Source organism: Plutella xylostella, chromosome 10, assembly GCF_932276165.1.
Source record: "Plutella xylostella chromosome 10, ilPluXylo3.1, whole genome shotgun sequence".
NCBI classification, from domain to species: domain Eukaryota; kingdom Metazoa; phylum Arthropoda; class Insecta; order Lepidoptera; family Plutellidae; genus Plutella; species Plutella xylostella.
In genome coordinates this window covers 7680252-7702615 of record NC_063990.1, presented here as the reverse complement: position 1 = coordinate 7702615, position 22364 = coordinate 7680252, and the positions used below count along the sequence as shown (strand labels likewise).

The 22364-nt window shown below is 38.2% G+C and overlaps 1 protein-coding gene across 1 annotated transcript; it reads right to left on the bottom strand.

Moving 5' to 3' along the window:
- Nucleotides 1-17885: 17885 nt before the first annotated feature.
- LOC125489068 lies at nt 17886-19037 on the bottom strand. The gene has a single exon (XM_048623629.1). It carries the CDS (start codon nt 18920-18922, stop codon nt 18092-18094), a length of 831 nt encoding a protein of 276 aa, XP_048479586.1. The 5' UTR covers nt 18923-19037; the 3' UTR covers nt 17886-18091.
- Between the last annotated feature and the right edge of the window lie 3327 nt (nt 19038-22364).

The window sequence follows — 22364 nt, the reverse complement described above, 5'->3', positions numbered from 1 at the left end:
TCCATTTCTCACCGAATAACTGCTGTCTGGATTCTTTCATATCCCTCGCCTAATTCCTGGATCAATGAGATGAGGTAATGTAGTAAACTGGTCCCCAACAAGGTATTGTTGAAGTTGCGAAGGCATCTGTTTACGAAAGTCAGGAATTAATGGGGTGTAAGAAGTGATAACCATCGCGATGTTTTTGGATGCTGTGAGTGTAAGAATGAGCTGGGATGGACGCGGTATTGCGTTAGTTTGAACGGCATTACCGATAGTTAGAATAATTTTAATCGGTATACTTATGCCGAAGAATTGATGACTTGTGGGTTGGGGGGGTGGTGAGATATCTACGGCTTTCTGATGATGAGAATACTGTTAATTTATGCTCTGGGCTTATGCTGACGGATTCCAATACCATGCCATGTAATAAATATTTTTTTGTAATGTATATGTACACATACTCATTATTTTGTAATACCATTACCCTTACGGATAAGGATTAAGTCGTGATTAAATCTACGAATAGGTATTAAAACCTAAATAATATGTGAATCAACCTCAGTGAGCCAGGTTTCCTGTTAAAAAATCACTAATAATAAGTTATTTACTATCGGTACTTTACCGCATCCAGAGGCTTTGGTAACTCAATAACTTCAACAATAACTGTGTCACTTTCCATGAGACCTGTATCTTGATCTCATTGTAACAAAACAGCGGATTAACTTTGGATTGCTTCCATTTTCTATAATATACTTAGGTGTACAGGTCGGGCCCTGACGGTTGATGCTATCTCCTCTCGTTTGATTTGAAACTTTGAGGTTAAATTGAAGTTTGAGGTGATGAGTATTTTACCTGGTTGAATGAAAATCAGGCACAATCAAAGTCAAATCACTCGTTGATCACGCGAGGATCACTCGATGACACGAAGTTCACTTGACAACGCGGCGTCCACCCTGTGGTCTACCTGTCTACTACTACGAGTGGATTATTGGCGACAAGATGGTGAGGGTCGGGTGCCCGGTGACTTTTATGACCTTTATTTATAATTCTATTTAACTGCATGTAACTGCGAGCTATAAGCTCGAGAATACATTTTCTGAAAAACAAGTTTCAGCGTTGAGACATGAGAATAAGAATATGATCTAATGATACAGAAAAATGTACAGAAAGAAATGTACTTTATTTGTAAGTACTTACTTTATATTTTTGGTGAAAAAAATAGTCTCATCATGGTAATTATAAGTATACTTAAATCATTAGATAGTTCTTAAAACCAAAACAATTTTACAACTCAACCAAAATATCCGGATTTATGAAACTACTAGCTGTTCCCGCGCGCTTCGCTTCGCCTTAAAAAGGTTTTTTCCGTGGGAATTCCGGGATAAAAAGTAGCCTATGTTCTTTCCCAGGGTCTAGACCGTATGTATACCAAATTTCATTCAAATCCGTTCAGTAGTTTTGGCGTGAAAGAGTAACAGACAGACAGACACAGTTACTTTCGCATTTATAATATTAGTTAGGATGTTTTCCATCGTAGGGTTTATTAGGAGTCGTACAATATACATATAGGTACTTACTATAGCCATAAGTTATACTGTTATGTTTTATTAGTGCGCACTTAGTTTGACATACTGCCGCTATATCATCGGGCAGTTTGCTGCCTTCTGCGATTCTTTATTGTTTTAGGAAATGAGCACGGAGTATTGTTAAGGAAATTCCTCTTGTGCCGACATTTTTATGCTGACTTCATCGTTATAAATTAGACTAACGGTCGCGTACTTTATATTTATTTACATTTCATTCATAATCTCTCAATTTATACCATGTACTTACAAATTAATGTGTAATTTAAAGAACAAGTAAAGTATGTACGTAGTAGTAGGTACTAGGTACATGTATGCCTGGATTTCTCCACTAGAATGAGAGGACGAGGCCTTATAATATTACGCCACAACGGCTCTTAATGATCTTAGTACCAAACAGATAACCTAATTTTACACACTTATATCCATAGATGATAATAAATCTCCAAATAAGTTTCTAAGGTCAAAGAATGAGTAACACACACAACTTATTTATATGTATAGGTACATTGTTCTATAACATTTTCTTGGTGACAAACCAAACACTTCATTAACCCTTGAACTGGGGTGTAATTACGATAAACAACTACAGTATAACATTAGGCGGGAGCGTCACCGTTCAGGAGTTATGCCCGCGCCCACCGGTTAAGCGGAGTCGGGGCATTAACATTAATTTAAAATATTATTTATTGTTCAATGGGTTATCTGGATGAAGAGCTGGGAAGAGGTGCTAGTTGGATGTGGCAGAGGGAATTAACAGGCTAGGAAACAGGGTCTTTTAGTGTCGCCGCACACGGCCCACCGGCCACAGCCACAAACGCCGCCACGAGAAGCTTTTGTATGGGAACGATTTGAAGCGTGTGGCCGCCACCGGCGTCAACCGTGTGCGGCGAGTCCATATAAAATGTACGAAAATTACAGGAGATATGCCAGTGGTGGCGTTTTGTGGTTGTGGCCGGTGGGCCGTGTGCGGGAGCCCTTAAAATCTTAATATGGTAAGGAATATTAAGGTAAGTAGGTACTCGAATAGAATTTTTAAAACTAACTTTTTTGTCTATGTCGCAAAAATTAAAACGACACGTGTCTTAAAAAGTGACGGTTATGTCATGCTTAGAGGACCTTAGAATGATTGAATGAATGAATGAATTGAATGATGCCTACACTAAATAAAACAACGGGTTTATCGTTTTGGATAATGTGCATATTTTTACATTGGACCACCTGTCAAAAGTGGATACTAGTACCTACTTTTAGCAATGCACCTACCCGTAGCTATCCCGGAGCACTTACAAATTTACAAGGCGCAGTTCACTGTGTTATGTTACATTACATCCTATGTGTTATAGTTATGTAATATTATCTGTTACCTACCTATTACCTACCAACTTATATTGATAACTGTTCCCTGTAATTTTACCTCATCCACTCAATCCTACATCTTAAACAAAATGTAAACTTATAATCCACAATGAGTCACGATAAAGCCGCCGCCATCTTGATGTTCTCGTTAAGCGAAAGATGACACAAAATGGCCGCCATTATATCCGGTTTTAGCAGAAATTATCGTTATTTTGAATGTTTTCGCGCCAATTTACGAATAGATCGAGTAGCTCGCTTTATTTATGAAAGTTTTTTATTGTTATTATTATTACTTTTTGGAGGAGGACATTGGAGGGAGATGTTGTACTTAATTGCATGATAGGGTTGAGTATAAAATGAAATGACGACAGTTGGCTGAAAGTAAATATTAATAAGTAAGTGTACACAATACAATTATTCCATAAGGCGGGCAAGTACCTATAAATGCCATTTAGCACAAAAAGTAGGTAAAAATAATGAATCTACAAATCTACATATATCTAACTATGTTTACTGAACTTACTAGTGAATAAAACTTGGTCAATAATTCGGAACGGTTCAAATCAGGGACACCCCTGAAATCACAACTTCAGGATAGGGGCCTAACTAGTCACGTATCCATTACAACAACCGTATCTTTAAAATTGGACTCCGTAGAACGATGTACGGATGTGTTAATAGAGGGGAACACCCAAATATTCCGAAAAACTTTTTTCCGAATTTGATAACACCGAATATGTAATTTACGAAATATTGCAATACCGATTTTTTAAAATATCGAATTATAAAAATTACGATAATTATAATTTCGAATATTATAATCACGAATATTGTTATTACGATTATTAAATATACGAACGTTAAAAAATACGAATACTTTATTAATACGAATACTTCTTTAATACACGAAAAATAAAATACCTATTTATTAAAATCACGAAAAATTAAAATCCCGATCGGAAATATGATAATTCGTGATTTTGACAAAAATTCATCATATAATATGCCATTTATTTCCAAACTAAAGTGACTTAAGTATTAATTTTATATAGTTTTACATTTTACAATTTAACATTCTATATAAAAATATTATCAATTATCTTAAATTCATTATGATGCATTATTAATTATTAACTTTACTAAATTGATTACATTTCTATAACTAAGTATACATTATTTATTAATTTAAGCAATTAATATCAGTACTTACTCTATTTTTATTACATTATTAATTTAAATTAAGATAATTTCATTATTAATATTACTAAATTGATTACATTTGACAAAAATACATTCTTCTTTAAAACTTCAGAACCAAAACCAAAAGATAGGTGCGACGACGAGCAAAGCGAGGAGGAGCGTGTTAGGTGCACATAGATATCGAAAAACAAAGCGGAGCGCAGCGAAGCGGAGCGGAGCGTTTCAAATATAGAGTAAAATTTTTGTTATACAGTAAAATATTTGTAGTATTTGTTGTTAAGTTACAGAAAAAAGCCAATATAATATAAATATAATATAATACAATTGCTCGGATTTTTACGGTGGTTAACCTTAAAAAGTTTAGGACCCAAACCTAAAGATAGGTGCGACGACGAGCAAAGCGAGGAGGAGCGTGTTAGGTGCACATAGATATCGAAAAACAAAGCGGAGCGCAGCGAAGCGGAGCGGAGCGCAGCGAAGCGGAGCGGAGCGTTTCATATAATACAGCTTAAAAAATATTGTTTGTATACTGGATTATGCTGTTAATAAACATATTCGTACTATTCCTAATATATGACTATTTCTTGTTCACTAAAAACATTCGGGAATTTGTATTTTCGGAATATTAAAAATTCGGAATTCGTAATTTTAACAATTCGATATAATAAATAATCGTACTTTTGAAACATCGAAATTATAATATTCGGAAATATGACTTTCGTCATTTTAATTAATCTGTGGTATGAAATTTCGTTTATTATACTATTCGTGATTTTCACTATTCGGAAACTTAAAATTCGGGATTGTGAATTATTCGGAACTATGAAATTCGTAATTATGAAAATCGTTATTTTCATATTCGTAAAAAAGTAATTCGAAATTTTGTAGTGTACCCGTTAATAGAGATGTAACTACTTTCGTACCATTTTTGAAATATGCAAAATCAATGGTAAATTTCACTAAAATACGTGTAACATATTGAATTAGTCATCTCATTTAGGGTGAGTCTTCATCGATTTTTACAGAGTATATTATATTATTTTTATTAGTCAAATCGTATCCAGATCTTAAGTTAATAGTAGATAATATTGCAATTTTAATTTAAGTCCTACTGCAAATAGGTTTCTTATAACACCATTGGCTTAGTTAGATCATAGTAGTACGTACATAAATATCCGGGCACAATCCGAAATTTAAATAGTGAGAATAACATCACTAGCACCAACACCGGACGTTCAGGATAGGGTTGTCCCCAACCGGACATATTTAAACAATTTTATTTATTTTGAGATACAAAAAGCCCTATCTCCGGATATATGGCTTTGTCACGTGTACAAACAAGTATACCTACCTGTTCTGCTTATATTTACTGGATATGGGTATAGGACACCTGGGACGAAACAAAATTTAAACTAAAATCGACTATATTTTTTAAACAGAATTAGTTTCATTTATAGTTTAGGTAGGTCTTTTATATCACGGTAATTAGCAACCATTCTTTAGGTAGGTACTTCTATGTTTCACTGAATAATAATTGATCTGTCGATCATAATAATTTCAATCTGCCGTTGTAATAACAATATGATTTATATACGGACGGATTCATCATACACCGATAGCTAGGTATTATCCAGATACTGTGAAACAGACTCTTAGGTAAGTGAAGAAATCATGCAAAATCAGCCCCCAGTTCACATAAAATAATATCTTTTAAAATATAGCAGCACACACTATTGTAGGTATCCCAGTTGGGACTGTAAGTTACCCAAGTGACGGTGACCAATAAACAAGGCTTCTCATAGTTACCGGTTATCTGACGCGGATGGCCGGCCGGGGTAGTTTTAAATTTTGTTTTGTTTCCACAAAATCATTTATGCTTTGCAACTGGAAAATTATTTCGCAGAGAGGGCTAGTTTGTTTTGTATTGCCAAAAGAAGATTATTTAATAATATTGATAAGTAATTATGTATTTCGTTTTTAGTTACAAGACCGCCTTTTTGCACCTATGTGTTTGTATATAAGCTTTGTAAAATCTGTTCTTGTGTACAAATAAAGAATATTCTATGTATCTATCTATCTAATTACCTATGTATTTCATGGATGCTGTCGTTACATTTCATTTCATTACGTTATATATATATATATATATATATATATATGTTCCAATTTTATTATATTATAATTGGATAATATAATAAAATTGGAACATTGGATTTTATTAATTACGATTTAAACATTATGTTATGACTTATGTTACTGAGCCTATATTATGCTGGAACTTTCATACTTATATGATATGACTAAAAATGGAATATAATTATGTTTAACCAACCTATTATTACTTACCTATATTTTAAATGTCTCACAAATCAAAAGTCTACATACTTCCATACATATTAACTACATGGTAAAAATTATCCGTCTTATACTTTATCACATAGTCTATTGCATAGTAACAACACACGTATCCGTTTCCTTACCCCTTCATCACGCAGGCTATCACATAAAGAAGGACAAAAACACAACGTACGAGCAGATATCGACAAAGCCGGTACAAATCTGGGCGGCGCGGCTGATCGACAAATCCGGCAGATTACCCGCTGATACCGCGCCTTGTTTATGAGACACCCACTGTCCGGTCCGGCGGTCCGGTGGTCCGGCGGCCGGGCGGGCAGGGCTGACGCGCGGGTCCGACGGGGAAGTGCCCGGTGGGAAGCTGAACTATACTAAGTAGTGAGAGTTTCTTTAAATTTTTCATTCTATTAGGCACTGTTTAGTTATTGAAGAAGGACAATATTATACATATGATTAGTATTTAAGTTAGTAGCTTCCATTACTTCGTAATTGTTGAATCATTCTTTTTTATATTATTATTTTTTAAGAAGATTATCGTCGCAGATTTTAAGTATTCATAGTACTTACATGTATACTTTAAATGTATGACGATAATCTTCATAAAAACAATGGAAGCTGAAGCGATACGCATAACAAAGAGACACAAAAATAAATACACCTCATCTTATGTAAACTGGTTTACAAAGCTCCAGCACCAACAAACAAATACTCAATAAACTACACCGAAACACAGAACTAAGTCAAGAAAACTTTTTAAAAACCAACACAAACATCGCAGCTTAAAACTCCGCGGCCATAAAAAAGTCAATGAAATAAAATAAAAATGTAAATGGTAGTTGGCAGCCCTAGCCTGACGGCCGCTTCGTCCGAGGAAGGTACCGGAATAATATTTTGGCTTACAAAACGACTCCAAGTTTTAATAGTGTCCCCTATGTTTATGTTATAGCCTTCGGAATCGAAAGAAGAGTTTCCGTGTGGCGCGCCCGCGAGGTGCAGTAGTAAGCCGCCAGTGTATTGTAAAATTGGAGAACGTATTGTCTAGATTTTTGGCGCGAGTGATGGTTATGTATTTTGTTGTAAAGGAAAAGTGACCCTCGTAAAGTATGGCCTTTTGGAATGAAAGTTTATTTTGTTGGGGACGTGGTAGCAACTGGATGTGGATACGAAAATATGTAAAAGGAAAATAATGCTCGTCTTTTGTTTTGTGACAGCCATCAATCAGTGTAGGGGAAGATTATTTCTGAATACTTACTGAAATTTTTAATGAATTAACAATATTACATTATATTTTTGTAATCAGCAACCTCTACAGTATTATACTGAATCGTATTTTCAATGCGATTATTTAAGTCTGAAATTTATGAAAAAATAGTTGATATACACTATAATTTTAAAGAATTCTTAATTTATTGCTAAGCCAAGTCAAAACAATGAAGCTCCATCCTTGCGATGTTTCATAATAAATTATGCGTGACAAAAATGTTAACCCCTGAGACGGCGAGTGTCTTCTCAATCGAGTTAACCCGTCACCGTCCATCTGATTAGCGCCGAGTCGTTGACTACAGAATGAGCGCTCAATATTCAGGCCGATTTGACCCCGGGCGGATACAAGGGTAGTAGGTCGCATGTGAGGGTTAACTGTTTACCGAGGAGCCTTTGATTAAATAAGTTCGGAGGTTCAGAACAGACAACAACGATGAGACGGTTGCTGAGACCAAGGATAAGGTTATTTTTCACCTCTTGAGCACACGGGAAGAACATGAATACCCTAGGTGTCTGAAAATATAATAAAATAATATTTTGTATTGCTTGAAATACAATTGTTGAAATAGTTCCGCCGTGCCCGTGCCGTGTTAGATGTCTAAGAATATGTATACAGACAATGGCATATTCACAAACTAACAGCACCAAACACCTTCCGCCGCACTATCGACAGCATGTAGTCATCAAATCCCCGGATTACTCAGTATTTACTGCAAACTAACTCGGCAATTGATGGCCAATTGATCGTCTAATGTGCGAGGCCATTATATTAAATCAAACAAGCCCTGATGCTGCACCTGGCTAAAGACAGACTGATTTAGGAGCCGAGCCAGCTGAGGCGGTGTTGGTTACACCATGGATGTTTGGGAGTAAAGGAGCCGTTTGGTGGCGGACGACGTGAGACGACGGCGACGACGCGACTTGTCGCAAGGTCGCTGGTCAAGCGACATGTCGCTGGCTGTTAAATGTGAGGTTACGGTTGCAACATCGTCTGCTATATATAATAGACTCATGACAAACGCAAGCAAGGGCACCTAAATCGCACAATAATCATGATTACAGTCGTCCTCATCCGTATAGGGAATCAATTTGCAAAGGGTTTGTTCATCGGCGCGAGACACACGAATTTCAAATCTTTGTGTCAGTCAAAAGAAGAAGTACCTACTTATATAGTGTACCTCGCGTTCAATAGCTATAGTTATTAAGTATACAAGAAATCTGTAACAGGCCTTACAGAATGAATTTTACCTCTTACATCAGTCTGTAGTTATCACACTTTAACGCTTATTATTTCCGTGAATAAATAATTCTATATTTTTTATTGACTTAGTTAACACCTGATAAATACGAGCCTACGACCCTTCACGAATTAATCAAGAAAACCTCACGACAACTGCCTAAACACTGTCAAATTAATTATCTCCTATTCAGTGGGGCGGGGGTACAAATCGGGCGACCATATCTCAAGGTGGAGTGGGGACAATTAATAAAGGAGGCCTGTGTATAGGCAAATCGATGGGTCTACTAAATTGAGACCCTCGATTTACGGCGCTTACTGTTCTGTTCTGCATTGTGTCTCGACTTGAGGCCGGCGGAATAAATGGGAGGATCCGAAAGAGGTTTACAAATTAGTGGCACTCTTTATACCTACTATTCTGTATAATAAACTTTTTTTCTGTCAGCAAATACAAAATGGAAAATGTTACATCAATGCTTACCTTAATCATGTATTTTCTAATACGTCACCATCAACACAACCCATCACCTCCCGACTGATGGGGACGGAGATTCTGAAAGGAAGGAAGGAACCCAGGGAAGGGTTTTAGGCCTAGTCCACCACGCAGGCCCTGTGCGGATTGGTGGAAAAATCTTATAATACATACAACATAATACATAATTATATTGATTAATTTGGGTATGATCATACCGTATATAGGAATTTACTTAAACACAGGCGTGATCAAAATTATTTTCATTACTTTTGATAACTACTAACCACATGACTTTCATAAATTTCCCACAACACTGTTTTCTGGTTTGGATTGCTAGGTACACAAGAGATAAGGAGTGTCTCCAGACAAATCTATCCAAGAGGCAAAACTCGCTTAAACCGGTTAAAACCACCGCCAAGCGGATTTTACCAGAATCAGTACAATCAAAGAAACATCATGAATGAAAGATTTGTAAGTTTTAAAAACTTACGCACTGTGTATTATGTAATTTCATGAGACAAGCAGACGTGGTTTTTAGTTTTTTAGGGTATTATACAATATTTATCCTCCTGCGGACGCTACACGGGTTCGCTATCGCCGTAGATAAACTGGAACTTAATGCGCGTTCAACGCTTTTTATCATTTATGGAGCATCGCGATATAGTGACATTTATCTACGTCGATAGCGAACCCGTGCAGCGGCAGCTGTATAGTATAAATTTACGTTCTTGTACACCACAGCCTGTACAAGCAGTAAGTAGGCATCTACACTGGCACCTGGCAACTTGGAGGCAGTCGTAAGTGTTTATTTACAGTACAGTTTACAGTTTCAGATTTAGACTAGCTGCTTTGCTTGTCACCCAAGTTAGATGGGGAATGGGAATCACGGTACAGCTTTAATACCTGGATCAAATTATCTAATTATTGGCTCTTTCGTATATTTTTTAAACTATAGAACTATAATTATGTATGTATTATAATATGTGGAGACATCTCACACACGGCTATCCGACTCCAATATAGGCAGAGCCTGTAATATTGGTATCGGACAGCTGATATATCTTCATATATTATCACAGACACAGACTTATATTATGATGTCTAGATCTCCTCACGACATTTTTCTTCACTGGTCTCTCGCAACACAACAGCATCCAAATAAACCTCCGTCCCTGGGTCCGGTAGAAAGCCGTGCTGACACCGGACAGGTGACGTCACAGATCTGACAGCCGGATTAGTGTAGTCCCCGCGGGCCGGACAACTTGCGGACATGTCGTGACGTGTGAAAAGGGATACGGGGAACAGTCGACGGTTACCTTAAGGATTTTTTAGAGATTTTTTCCGTGTGATTTTAGTTTGTTTGTTTACTGCTTTGGTAGGCTAGGCTTGGAAGTACCTACACCAATACGGTTCATTTTTTCGGGAGTCTATAAGTAGATATAAAAAAATCAGCCTGGATTATAGTATCTGTAAGAATAAATTGTGACTGTTGCGCTTTTCTCCTGGGCCAGACACCATGTAGCTCACGACGAAAGCTATAAACAAGAAAAATAAGCAGACTCCCCCATAAACCTGCACACTTAAAAACTTACACGCTCATAAAAAACTTCCATACAGTCGCGGACATTAAAACTGTGAAATTCATCTGTAACACTTAATGCCACGGGAAGTGTTACGCGGAGTAGCTCGCAACACCTGCTGCAACATAGAGTGTAACTGAATGTTGCGCGTGTGAGCGCGGGTCAGACTTGCCGTGTGTCTTTGTTAAATTACACTTAGTGTTTTAAACTGTTTTTTTTTATTAATATTTTAGCGCCAGCCATATTTTTTATTTATGAAGTCATTAGGATACGGCGTGTTTGCTTGTTGAATGTGGTGGTTTTTTAATTAATTTATTTGAAGTCATTAGGGATATTTTCAAGATACTTGAACAGCAATGAACAAGTTTTTTTCTTACTGAAAAATTAACGAGGGAAGGTAAATGAGAGATTGCATACTGGCATTGATAGAAAAATACGTCAATCAAAAGGTAAGCTATATTTTAGAAGATTACACCCGTATTACTTATAGATAAGTTAACACTACAAAGAGAGTCCGATGTGACGGATTGTCACCGACTGGGCCCACGGGGTTGGGCCCAGTGATTAATTGAACGAGGCCCTAGGTCACTCGGCTAACTGACGGCCCTAATTACTGTGATACAATAGTTTGGGAAGAGGCCATTACCTCGGATTTTACACTATTAATCTTTTGTTTAGTAACTAATGAATGATGTTCTGTGATTTGTCTTTGGAAGTATTGTTTTAGCTACATAAGACAAAGCCAACAAATTGGTGGACTGATTTTCAAATAATATTCAACTAATCATTTAAAAGAATGACGGTTAAAATATTTATTTTTAATTCATGTCATTTATTCATTCAGATTTTTATAAAAAAAAACTTCGGGTAGTTCACTGATAACATATATATATATATATATATATATATATATATATATATATATATATATATAGATAATTTACCATCCTGCAAAGTTACATAGAAAATAGTCATAGGTATTTCATGTGATAAAAGCACTTTAAGCAAATAATATAAAATATAACTATTTATACCACTCAAACACAGAAACTAAAAATTATAAATGGGTATAAGTACCTAAGTAGGTAATACAATATTTCCTTTCCTCAACAAAACACAGTAGTCGACAAACAGAATCTATTCTAAATCAATCTTACCTTACAATCACAATTCAAACATTAGGCCGGCGCTGAGCTGGTGACAAGAAACATCATTAATCATTTGATTGTTTCGAGCCAAGGGTGACAACAAGTCAGGCTGTATTGTAGACTCCTCGGCATCTCACAACGACGGGCCGGCCGTGTCGCTGCGAACAATCGTGGGCCATCGCGACTGAATGGCCGCGGGACAATGGGTCCACCCTCTTTGTCCCGATCAAGAGTGGTCACCCTAATTATGTGTCTTGAGTGGAGTTGATGTACGGAGGCCGAAGACGGAGTAAATAAATTTAGGAAACATGATTTGTGAATTGTATGGAAGGGTGAATGGGGTCAGTTTGGGCTTGGTTTTCTTAACTCATGTGTAGAGGCACGGAGGTATGCGTTTTCTTACTACGCAGTTTTTTGTTCTTTTAGGTTTTGGGGCAGATTAAGTAGAAACGCAGATTAAGGACGACCGAATGGCGTGGCGTGGTTAGTGATAGTGACCCTGACTACTGACCCGAAGGTCCCGGGTTCGATTCCCGGCTGGGGCAGATATTTGTTTAAACACAGATATTTGTTCTCGGGTCTTGGATGTGCCCGTAAAATGGCAATAAGCCCGCCCCCTATTACATTGGGACTAACATTACACTGTGGCGAAAAGTGGGTGCAGCAATGCACCTCTGCCTACCCCGCAAGGGAGTACATTAGTACAAGGCATGAGTGTGTGTTTGTGTACAACGTGTGTTTTATCAAGGAGAAATTTACTAAGTACTAATTTTATTTGTTTTGAGGAATTGTAAAGGAATTGGTAAAATGTGTGACACTGCATGAGGATCTAACTATACGAAGCAAACGTTGCGTGGGACGTCCTACACCCTACCTAGAGTCTGCTGTGCTGACGAACTTAGACAAGTATCCGATAGTAGTTGTATGAGGTATGCCAAGCACTGCGGGTTGTAAAGCTTTTTGGGAAAACCCTATATCCTCACGATGATTACGGACTGATGATGAATCATGATGAGTGTCTGACCTCCCACACCCAACTTTGTATAATATCGCATTAACACCTACCTACATTAAGTTATCTATAGTATACTTTACAACATCCAGATAGCCAGCCGTTGACGGCACAGTAATTATCTATCCCATAGCGAGGGCGCAGTCATAAACATGTCCAGATTGTCGAGTTAATGCAGTCCCAGGTGGGCCATACGTTGTGTCCGTTGGAGGACACAAGTGGACTTTATGTGTAAGGGGTAAGAGTTAGGATGCAACTGTAAGAGTGGAAGTTTTAAGGTCATTTTTAAGGAGTGATCGTTGCTTGAGTTGATTTGTAATTCGTAATGTTGTTGAGAATTTTGAGGAGTGTGTTGGGTTTGAAGAGAGCCTGAACGACTGTTGGCTGTTGATGATGATGGAAGGGAAATTACTGATCAAGACGCAGGATGCATATCGAGAATACATCCAAATTATTGGAGGATTGGTCAGTTTGATTCAGTCAGTGTTTTAATGACAAATTATAGATCTAACTTATAAACAGACAAGCCGTTGATTAACCAAGTCACACCCAAATACCCAAACCTCTGAACTTTCACACGAGACATTGCTGAAGAATCTGATTAAATTAAATTCACCCGACTACGGCTAAACTAAACACATACAAGTTAAATTAACTGTTGCACATCGACTATCTAACGGGACATTGTGCTAAACATCTCAAATTTATTAACAAAACTTGTACACTTTGTCAGTCGAGCTAGTCGGGCAAGTGCAGTGCAAGTTTCGATACCAGGGGCCCATAAATTGATAAGGACATAGTCGCCTATGATTTACTGGCCATTGGTAATTGAGACGGTTTGTAGGACTGTGCATGTGTGTATGCTAAGTAGTTTTACGTCATTATGGCTGAATCACACACTGTTTAGGCCGACAGATAAGTTGTTGATGTGGCGATCCAGTGATCGTATGATAATAATTTCAGTTTTCACTTATAACAGAAACCGTATCCGTTAAACTTTACGATATATAAATAAAACACTACATTCTAGTCAGTATATATGTCGCAGGCAACTGGTTTAATCTCCTGTTTGATTGAACCACTAGCCCGTTCATTGGATGGCGCTGTTCAGTTGTATGACTAGGCCGAACGTTGATTGTACAAGCGTCACAAAACGTCCAACTAGTTAGCTGACTTAAAATCAGTCAGGTGGTGAATAAAACAAATATGGCGTCTAACAGCTAACAGCTGACACAAAAAGCACCTATATTGATAGTTTTTTGCAAATAAATTAGCTTTAAAGTGCGTTATTTGTGTTAAAATAGTGTGACAACATGGATTTACCTATTATTACGCCGCGGGCGGATAGTTTTAAAGAAAGAAAGTGGCGAAACTGGATAATTATGAACAACAATATGAAGGTACGTTTATTGTTATTGTTTAGTTAATTTGTGAGATAAGAGCTTTGTAACATAGTCTTTTTGTTGACTCTTGTCTGGTGATGTTCACCCTAACCAGACATTACAAAGTTGCTATACTATATCCCATTCAACGACTTCGCTGAATGACGTTCAGTCAAGACGTCGAACGTTACAATCAACGACTTGACGAGGTGTCCTTTAGTCACACAACTGAATAGCGCCATCCAATGAACGCGCTAGTGGTTCAATCAAACAGGAGATTAAACCAGTTGCCTGCGACATATATACTACATAATGTAAGATAAATGATAACTTAATACTTACTTAGTTCAAAATGGGCTCCATATCCAAGAACCCTGAAGCCCTATAATGAAGCCGGTATTCCCATCACTTAGAGGCACTTACTCAGCCGAAGACGTTAATTCTTGGCCGTGTCCTCTGCTCCGCGTCAGCATGTATTGATGGCTGGAGCCCGTGAGAAATGTCTAACACGACCCGTCCCCCGTACTAGTGATAGTCGAGCGGTTCTCGACTATTCTCGTGTGAGATTTTATTGCAGTCGTTTTTATTTTCCGTTTGAAAAACATGCGTAGTTTGATGTGTGATTTAAATTCAATTGGTATTTTTTTACAGGCGCTTGAAAATTTATTGTTCTTCAACTGCAGTTAGGTAAGACGGTTAGGATTAGGATTACACAAAACTTTTAAACTCAGAAATCGATGAACTGGACCAAGATCGGAAAAGTGACATTTCGACCCTTTGCGGCGGATATGAGACAAGTGAGTACTATAACAAACTTTTAAACACCCAACCATTTTCGAATGTCGGTTCCTTGGTAGTGGGTACAGGTGACGGGCGCGTTAGCCAAGTTGGCCGGATTAATTTGTGGGCGTGCGCCGACATAGGCACGGCGCAAGATTGAGAGCTGCCTCGATTGCCCCGTGTAGCACGGTCACCTGTGACTACTGCTGACTGCTACCGTCAAGAGTTTAAGCTCTTATATCACAGGGTTTGTGTATTGTCGTAGTTGGGTCAGAATAATAAGGGCCTCATGGTAGGTGTTATGTTTTTGGTTAAATATAGATTTGTGTTTTTGTTTTCATCAAAAGTAATCTACACTTTTAGCCGACGTACGGGTCGTCGTTTCACATAACATCTGAAAATCGCCCAAAAAGTGCAAAACTTCCCTGTCCAAAAAAACCAGCCAAAACAGCTACGATAAAACGCAACAGACTCCACTCACCGACATCCCACTCCATCATATGACGCCGTGACGTTGCATGAGCCGTCGGACCGCGCTGTGCCGTCCGTATTTCACCGTACGGCACGGTCCGTATTTCACCGTACGGCGCGGGCGCATTATCCGCACCTGCGGCCGTGCGCGCGCCTTTATGGCCCCGTCCGTGTCGCCGTGATTTACCGACACGAGGATTATCCGGGTGTCTTTAGTGTGCGCGGGGCCTAAGGACGGCTAATTGGTTTTTGAGCTGCTGAAGTAGCTCAGGGGTATGAGGAAGTGCGTTTTCTATCGATTGATAAGAGTTGAATCAATAATTCAATAGTAGCCTCTCAGATAGCTACAGCGCCTTAACAATTGCCAATCTAAATGAAAGTGACCGTACGTCAATTGTTTTTTATCCGGTGCGATGCGTGAAGCGGCGGAGGTGAGCAGCGGCCATATTGAATTAGTGCGTGGACGATGTCACGGGATTGGACTAGCGGTGGCGTGGAGTGGAGATTGCTACAAAAATTTTAAATAAACAGAGATTGTTATTATGGTTATTATGGGAATAATTTTACCCTATGAATACTTAATTTACAAAAAAGAATGATTCTTAAGAGTGATACTCAACTACTTACCTATAGAGCAGGCGTCAGATGTACCCTCAGTGGGAGGCCAGTCACATTAACGCCATGTCAGTTGAGGACTGCGCAGTATAGGCGGGACGTAGCAAAAAGACATTTCGTTATTACTTAATTAAATCGTCATAAAAATTAATAACTGTCATACTAACTTGACACCAAAATACAGGTTGATATTTTATCACAAAATATTTCAAGTTGACTTGAAATTTGCAAATACAAAAAGGCAAAACCGACTCCTCCGGAACCGTGTCCCGCCAGAGATTCACTCATAAAAATAATTAAAAAACACTTCACGCTGGTGATTTTGTCCAAATTGATTGAGAGTGCCGTGTGTCGTGACGTCACTAATGGAATGTCACGCTGTTTTTTTCCCGCCATTTTCGGTAACGATATTAAAAGCGAAATTGACACAATATTACTTAACTAACGGCCAATGGGGACGCATTATTTAATTTTGAAACTGTGTCTTTCTTAGTCATTTATGGTTTGAAAGTTTAATATTTTAGAACAAATAAAATACATTTTTTACCTTATTAATTAATAATTAATTACGACTTCTTCAGGTAGCAATACCTACCGAATTTGTTGTCACGGGGAAAAAAGTATCGTGATGTGAAGCTTATGAGGACTGCAATAGCACATTATGAGGCTGAAGTAATAACTTTGGCATACTTAATTAACTAGTATCTAATTATTTAGTTAAGTTATTCATTACTGCATTAATGATTATCATTATATTTAACTAGTAAGTACCTAAGTACTTAATTTTTTTTGCTGCAGTACCTTGCACAAGCCCACCATAAACAAAGCCAGCCCATAGAATCGAAACCCGACAAAATAGCGCTGACTAGCAAAATCTCATTAACCATAATTAAAGAGCAAAATGCTCCGTACACCTTGGAGACAATTCTCAGAACAAGTTAGACGCTTAATCACGCCACCAGAGCCCTATGCCCCATACTGACCGGAGGCCCAACTTCGGAACACGCTGTATATGAAAGTTGGACAGTTTGTCAATTTATGACCACCCCGTATGAGCTGGAGTGACGGGGAGCGGTAATTAGTTTTGGGAATGAATTATTTTATTTATGGTCATTTCTAATTAAATTATGTTTGCGGATTTGTGTTTTGTTTTGTGTCGGTTTTAATTTAAAATAGGTAGCAGATACTACTTGGGATACAGATGGCATACGTCGTACCTTTAAATAAATAAATCAGTTCCTAAAGGTACGCATATATGCAATGAAAGTGGTTCTAAAATTTAATTACACAAAATGTTGAGAAATGGCCTTATTATTATTGTAAACGTACTCTCAATATAATAACGTCGACCTAAATTACATGTAAATAACAAATGACCAATTTTTTATAAGATAAGAAGGTATCGTGCATTAAAATAAAACAGTTGGGTTTATATTAATAATTATAATTTATTATTTACTACATCATACCTTGTTTAACAATAACTTGACGACATTAGGAATCACAGACCTAGACCATAATTTAAAACCTAGCAAAGCTAATTATAACAATTAGGACATAAAATAATTTAAACAAAACAAACAGTACTAGCGAGTACTTACCTAATACCTACCTAGCACACATAACCATAAGTATGAATCATTAATTAACTACAATTGCAACGTGCGGTTTTTCCAAAAATCTGCCAAGTCCTTGAATCTTTCACAACACTGCCTCTGCCGCCGCGGACTGCATTTCACAGCCGGGCTCTCCAGTATAGAACTGAATTTCTTCACCAGAGTAGTCACTGACTCAATCGTCGTCGTCTGGTCCAAAATCCTCGCCCCTGATTGGTCCAAAACACTGGACTTCTGCAAACTTGCCATGGTCTGGTTCAGTTCATCAAACAGCTCGTCAATGAATCGATCCACATCATCACCATCGGATTTCTCCTTCTCGAAGTCGTGAGTATCATCGAACGAGAGGTTACTGGTTGAGAAACTGCATTCGATCACTTCGGGTATCTTCGGCGGCGGCTTCGCTGCCTTTGAGGGTCGTATGGTGCTGGTGGTGGCACTGAGTTTGCTCACTGATTTGAATATATCATCTATATTGTCACAGATTTCGTCAACTGATGCTGCTGATATGATCTGCCCTCCGATGTAGTAGAACTGCTTGTCTTCTCGTTCCTTGTGTGTCGCTTCGTCTCGATCCAGCTCCTGGATGAAGTCCTTATAGTTGACTGAAGCTGCTGATCTCTTGGAGAGACTGTCGTAGACTTTCCTCTGCACCCGTCGCAGCATGATGGCCGAGTCGAAGGTGTGTTTCGGTCGGAGGTCGATGGTGCTGAAGAAGGACTGCAGGCTGGTCGGTGGCACGAAGTTGTCGTCTTGCTGGTCGTCAGTCTCCAGGTCTATAGGGGTTCCCCACTGCTCGTCCAGGCGGCTCCAGTACTCCGAGGATGAGAGAATCGCGTCCGTGTCCATTAAACTAGTGCTCATTTTGGCGATGTCGCCGCGTCGGGAGTTCGAGAATGACTGAAGATAAAACGGGTAGTTGCATCTTTTATCTATGCGTGTTTGTAATTAGGTAATTAGTGTGTGGGAAATAAAAGGGTTCGGTTTGACGAGTTATCATTATGATAGGTAGGTTTATTGTAATTATTAAGCTCATTAAGGTACTTAGTAAACAATTTTAATTTTACCACTTGCCTTACAATAAAGTGTCATTTAGTTATTGTAAAATAAGCAAATGAGCATATTAATAACGAGCCAAATATATTCACAATCACAACAGTCTGCTATACAAAATCACGGCAGGCGTAAAATGTAGCATCTATATGACGTAGACGCACCCACGTCGTTAGCCTGGAGGGTTACTCTATACTGACGAAAAACGAACGAGCGAGAGCAGTCGTGCAATTGGCACGTTTAATACAACGAGATAGAGTCGTGGCTCGCGCAGCAGCGTTCCGAAACTCAGTTTTTCGTCATGTAGAGTGACCCCCTGGCTCCACACAGTGTCAGGTTGCTGGAATAGTCTCCGGTGAACAGTTACAGGCCGCCATTCAAATGACACAACTCATACAAAATCCTCACATATTCATGAAGTTATTAAACGCGTTTAATACACGTATGAGCGTGTGGGTTCGTTCGCGTTTGGCCTCGGTGCTGGCCTAATGCTGATGATATTTTGAGACCCCATAATATCTTACGAACTGATTATCATTTGTCAAAAATCTGTAAAAGATACAATGCTCCTTCCAATGAACGCCAGTACGACACACTGTTCTCGGCCTCCCCTCCAATGCAACCACTACACGCCAAGGCAGTTTAGTGTTACAGGCCGAGCTCTTAGGTTACAATATTATATACCTACTTATCTGTTATACCACTATAGTTATTAGCCTATTTATACCTACGTAATACAAACATAATTACATACACGTAGAACAGTTGCTTTTGGCACTCAAATACCTTATGCATTTGTAAAATACCGTGTCTCGTACTTGTGTCGTAAAAAAACATTTTTTTTTTACTTTTTCGTGATAAACACAGTGAATGTTGTCGTTATTATCAATAGGTCCGGACGGGCCCTCGCCCGGCGTGTAGGTTATAAACCTTTTGGTGCCAACGGCTCGATGTTTGTTAATTACGGGAACCAGACAATGAAAACACCAACATTTTCGTACGCGCTGCCTACCTGCCGCTTAATGAGATACTTACCTACATGTACAAGGGTATTTTACATTATTTTATACCTACAAGGTATTAAAAAAATTAAAGTATAGTAAGCGGATGAGGGTCATTCTAAACAACTTTGGTTTTAAGTTATATTAAAATTCGCGAAAAAAGTGGCTTCTCTCTCACCCCTTTTCGGCTTACTAAATAACTAATTTTTGCAATACCTTGTATTATGTAGGTATCAGCATACCTTTGACACACACATTTATAGCCTTTAAACTCTTTCAGTTGGAGGATTGTGGATGCGGATACGATCTTTACCAGACAAAAGTTTGCCTTATTTAGTTGGAGGGCAACCTACACTACGTTTGGCTAGTCATGGCCCTAAAACAATAGTAAATACCTCATGGATTCTCAGAAAAAAAAGAGTATTCCCGGTATTCCCTATAATTTTGAAATCATAGTAACAGTAATACTTTTCAAAGATATGCAATATGAATGAATGGAGGTGAAAACTCAAACATACTAAGAAAGCATGACTTAAAAGAGGCCACATTAACAGTGCTACAAAACCTTACACAACCGAGCTACTAAGCTCAAAACAATTCATTCCTCCTCGCGCTTCCTCGTATCCTAGTACTTATCTCTTATAATTTATTCGCCGGCCATAAGTTGTAACTAAAGCGTTTGAGGCAATTAAATGCATCCAGCGACGGTCTATGTATCACGCGCATATAATCCACAAGACAGAATCATAATAACAAAAAACAATAAAAATAACGAATTACCCCTGAACTGGGCTTGAATTGGAGCGGTGGTGTGGAGAATAGGGAAACGTGTGGAGATGACCACTCTGCGACGACTACACATGACGGCACCGTAGCCTAGGCGGTAGTGAAGCTGCTTCCAAAGCTTGGGGCAGCGGGTTCGAATCCCGCCCAGGACAAACATTCGTGTGCTGAGTACTTGTGTTTGCCTTGTGTCTGGTTGTCGTTTATCTATTTAATATCTATCTATCTATGTATCTGTATAGATATATCAGCTGTCCGACACCCATAACACAGGTTCTGCCTAGCTTGGGGTGGGATGGCCGTGTGTGAGATGTCCCCACATATTTATTAACATGCAGTGGTAGTACCTACATTATAGACTTTCATCTTTGGAAATTAGTTTCTAGTACGGCTACTGTACCACCAGACTACTACCGACACATAATAATATTATCAATTAACTATCAATAAGTAAAGCCTGGCTGATAAATATCTGCCACATCCATAGGAGTTACGTCAGATGTGACGCTGCTTAAGGATTGCTTATGTTCGGTGGTGGTAACCCCACGTCCCACATAGTCAAGGACTGAGTCTACCAAATGTAGTGTTTGATGTAAGTATTAGTTTATTTTTAAATATTATCATTGGGGTTCTAGCTAGATTAAGACTGCTACATTGAATTCATAACATTTTTTTAAACAAAAAAAAAACAGTGTACCGTCGACTCCATGCTTCTACTCCAAATCCACATTCTGTCTGTGCTCATTCTTAATATGGGGCAAAACTGCTGGAAGAACAACAGTTTTTGTTGTATATTTTATGTTCTGTGACGCCATATTTCAGTCTGTGTGACACGCCACCCGCGCCGAAGCCTGTCGTGATATACCGACTAAATACGAAAGTACTACTGCTTCAAGATTATTTATAACGCGGCAGTTATTTTTATTTATTCGCCATTTTTATTGGTTTATTGTGTTACGGAGTCTTAGCTTGGCTTCTGTTTCTAGTTTCGCTGAGTGCTATTGAAATATGGGCCGTGCGGGTAATTAATTAGGTTCCTGTTTCAATGGTCTTATTGCTACATGCGTATACAAGCATACAAAAGCTTTCTCAGTGGACCAAACAAAGATTTCAATGATACAATATCGCTGTGAAAAAAAATGCAAATTTTCGTGAATACCACAACCCGTATCCAGTGAAAAATTTTCCCCATATTAGATGAGAATACTGGTTAAAATAAGCCCCAATTTAGTGCATTGTCAAATGCAACAATAAACTTCCTGTAATTGAATATGATAAAAATTAAAAACTTCAAAATGGAAAAGTATAGAACCTTTCTTGGCAGGATTTAATCACAGGTAAAATAAAATTTTAAACATAAAATATATATTTTAATAGGTATTTCCATAAGCTCACACCGTACATAATTTACAATTACCATTTCTAACGTGGAACAAAGCAAACTTTTCAATATCAGTTGGTGTGTGTAA

Excerpts from the sequence above, each read along its gene's own strand:
- LOC125489068 (XM_048623629.1), bottom strand. The coding sequence starts at position 18,922 with ATGAGCACTAGTTTAATGGACACGGACGCGATTCTCTCATCCTCGGAG.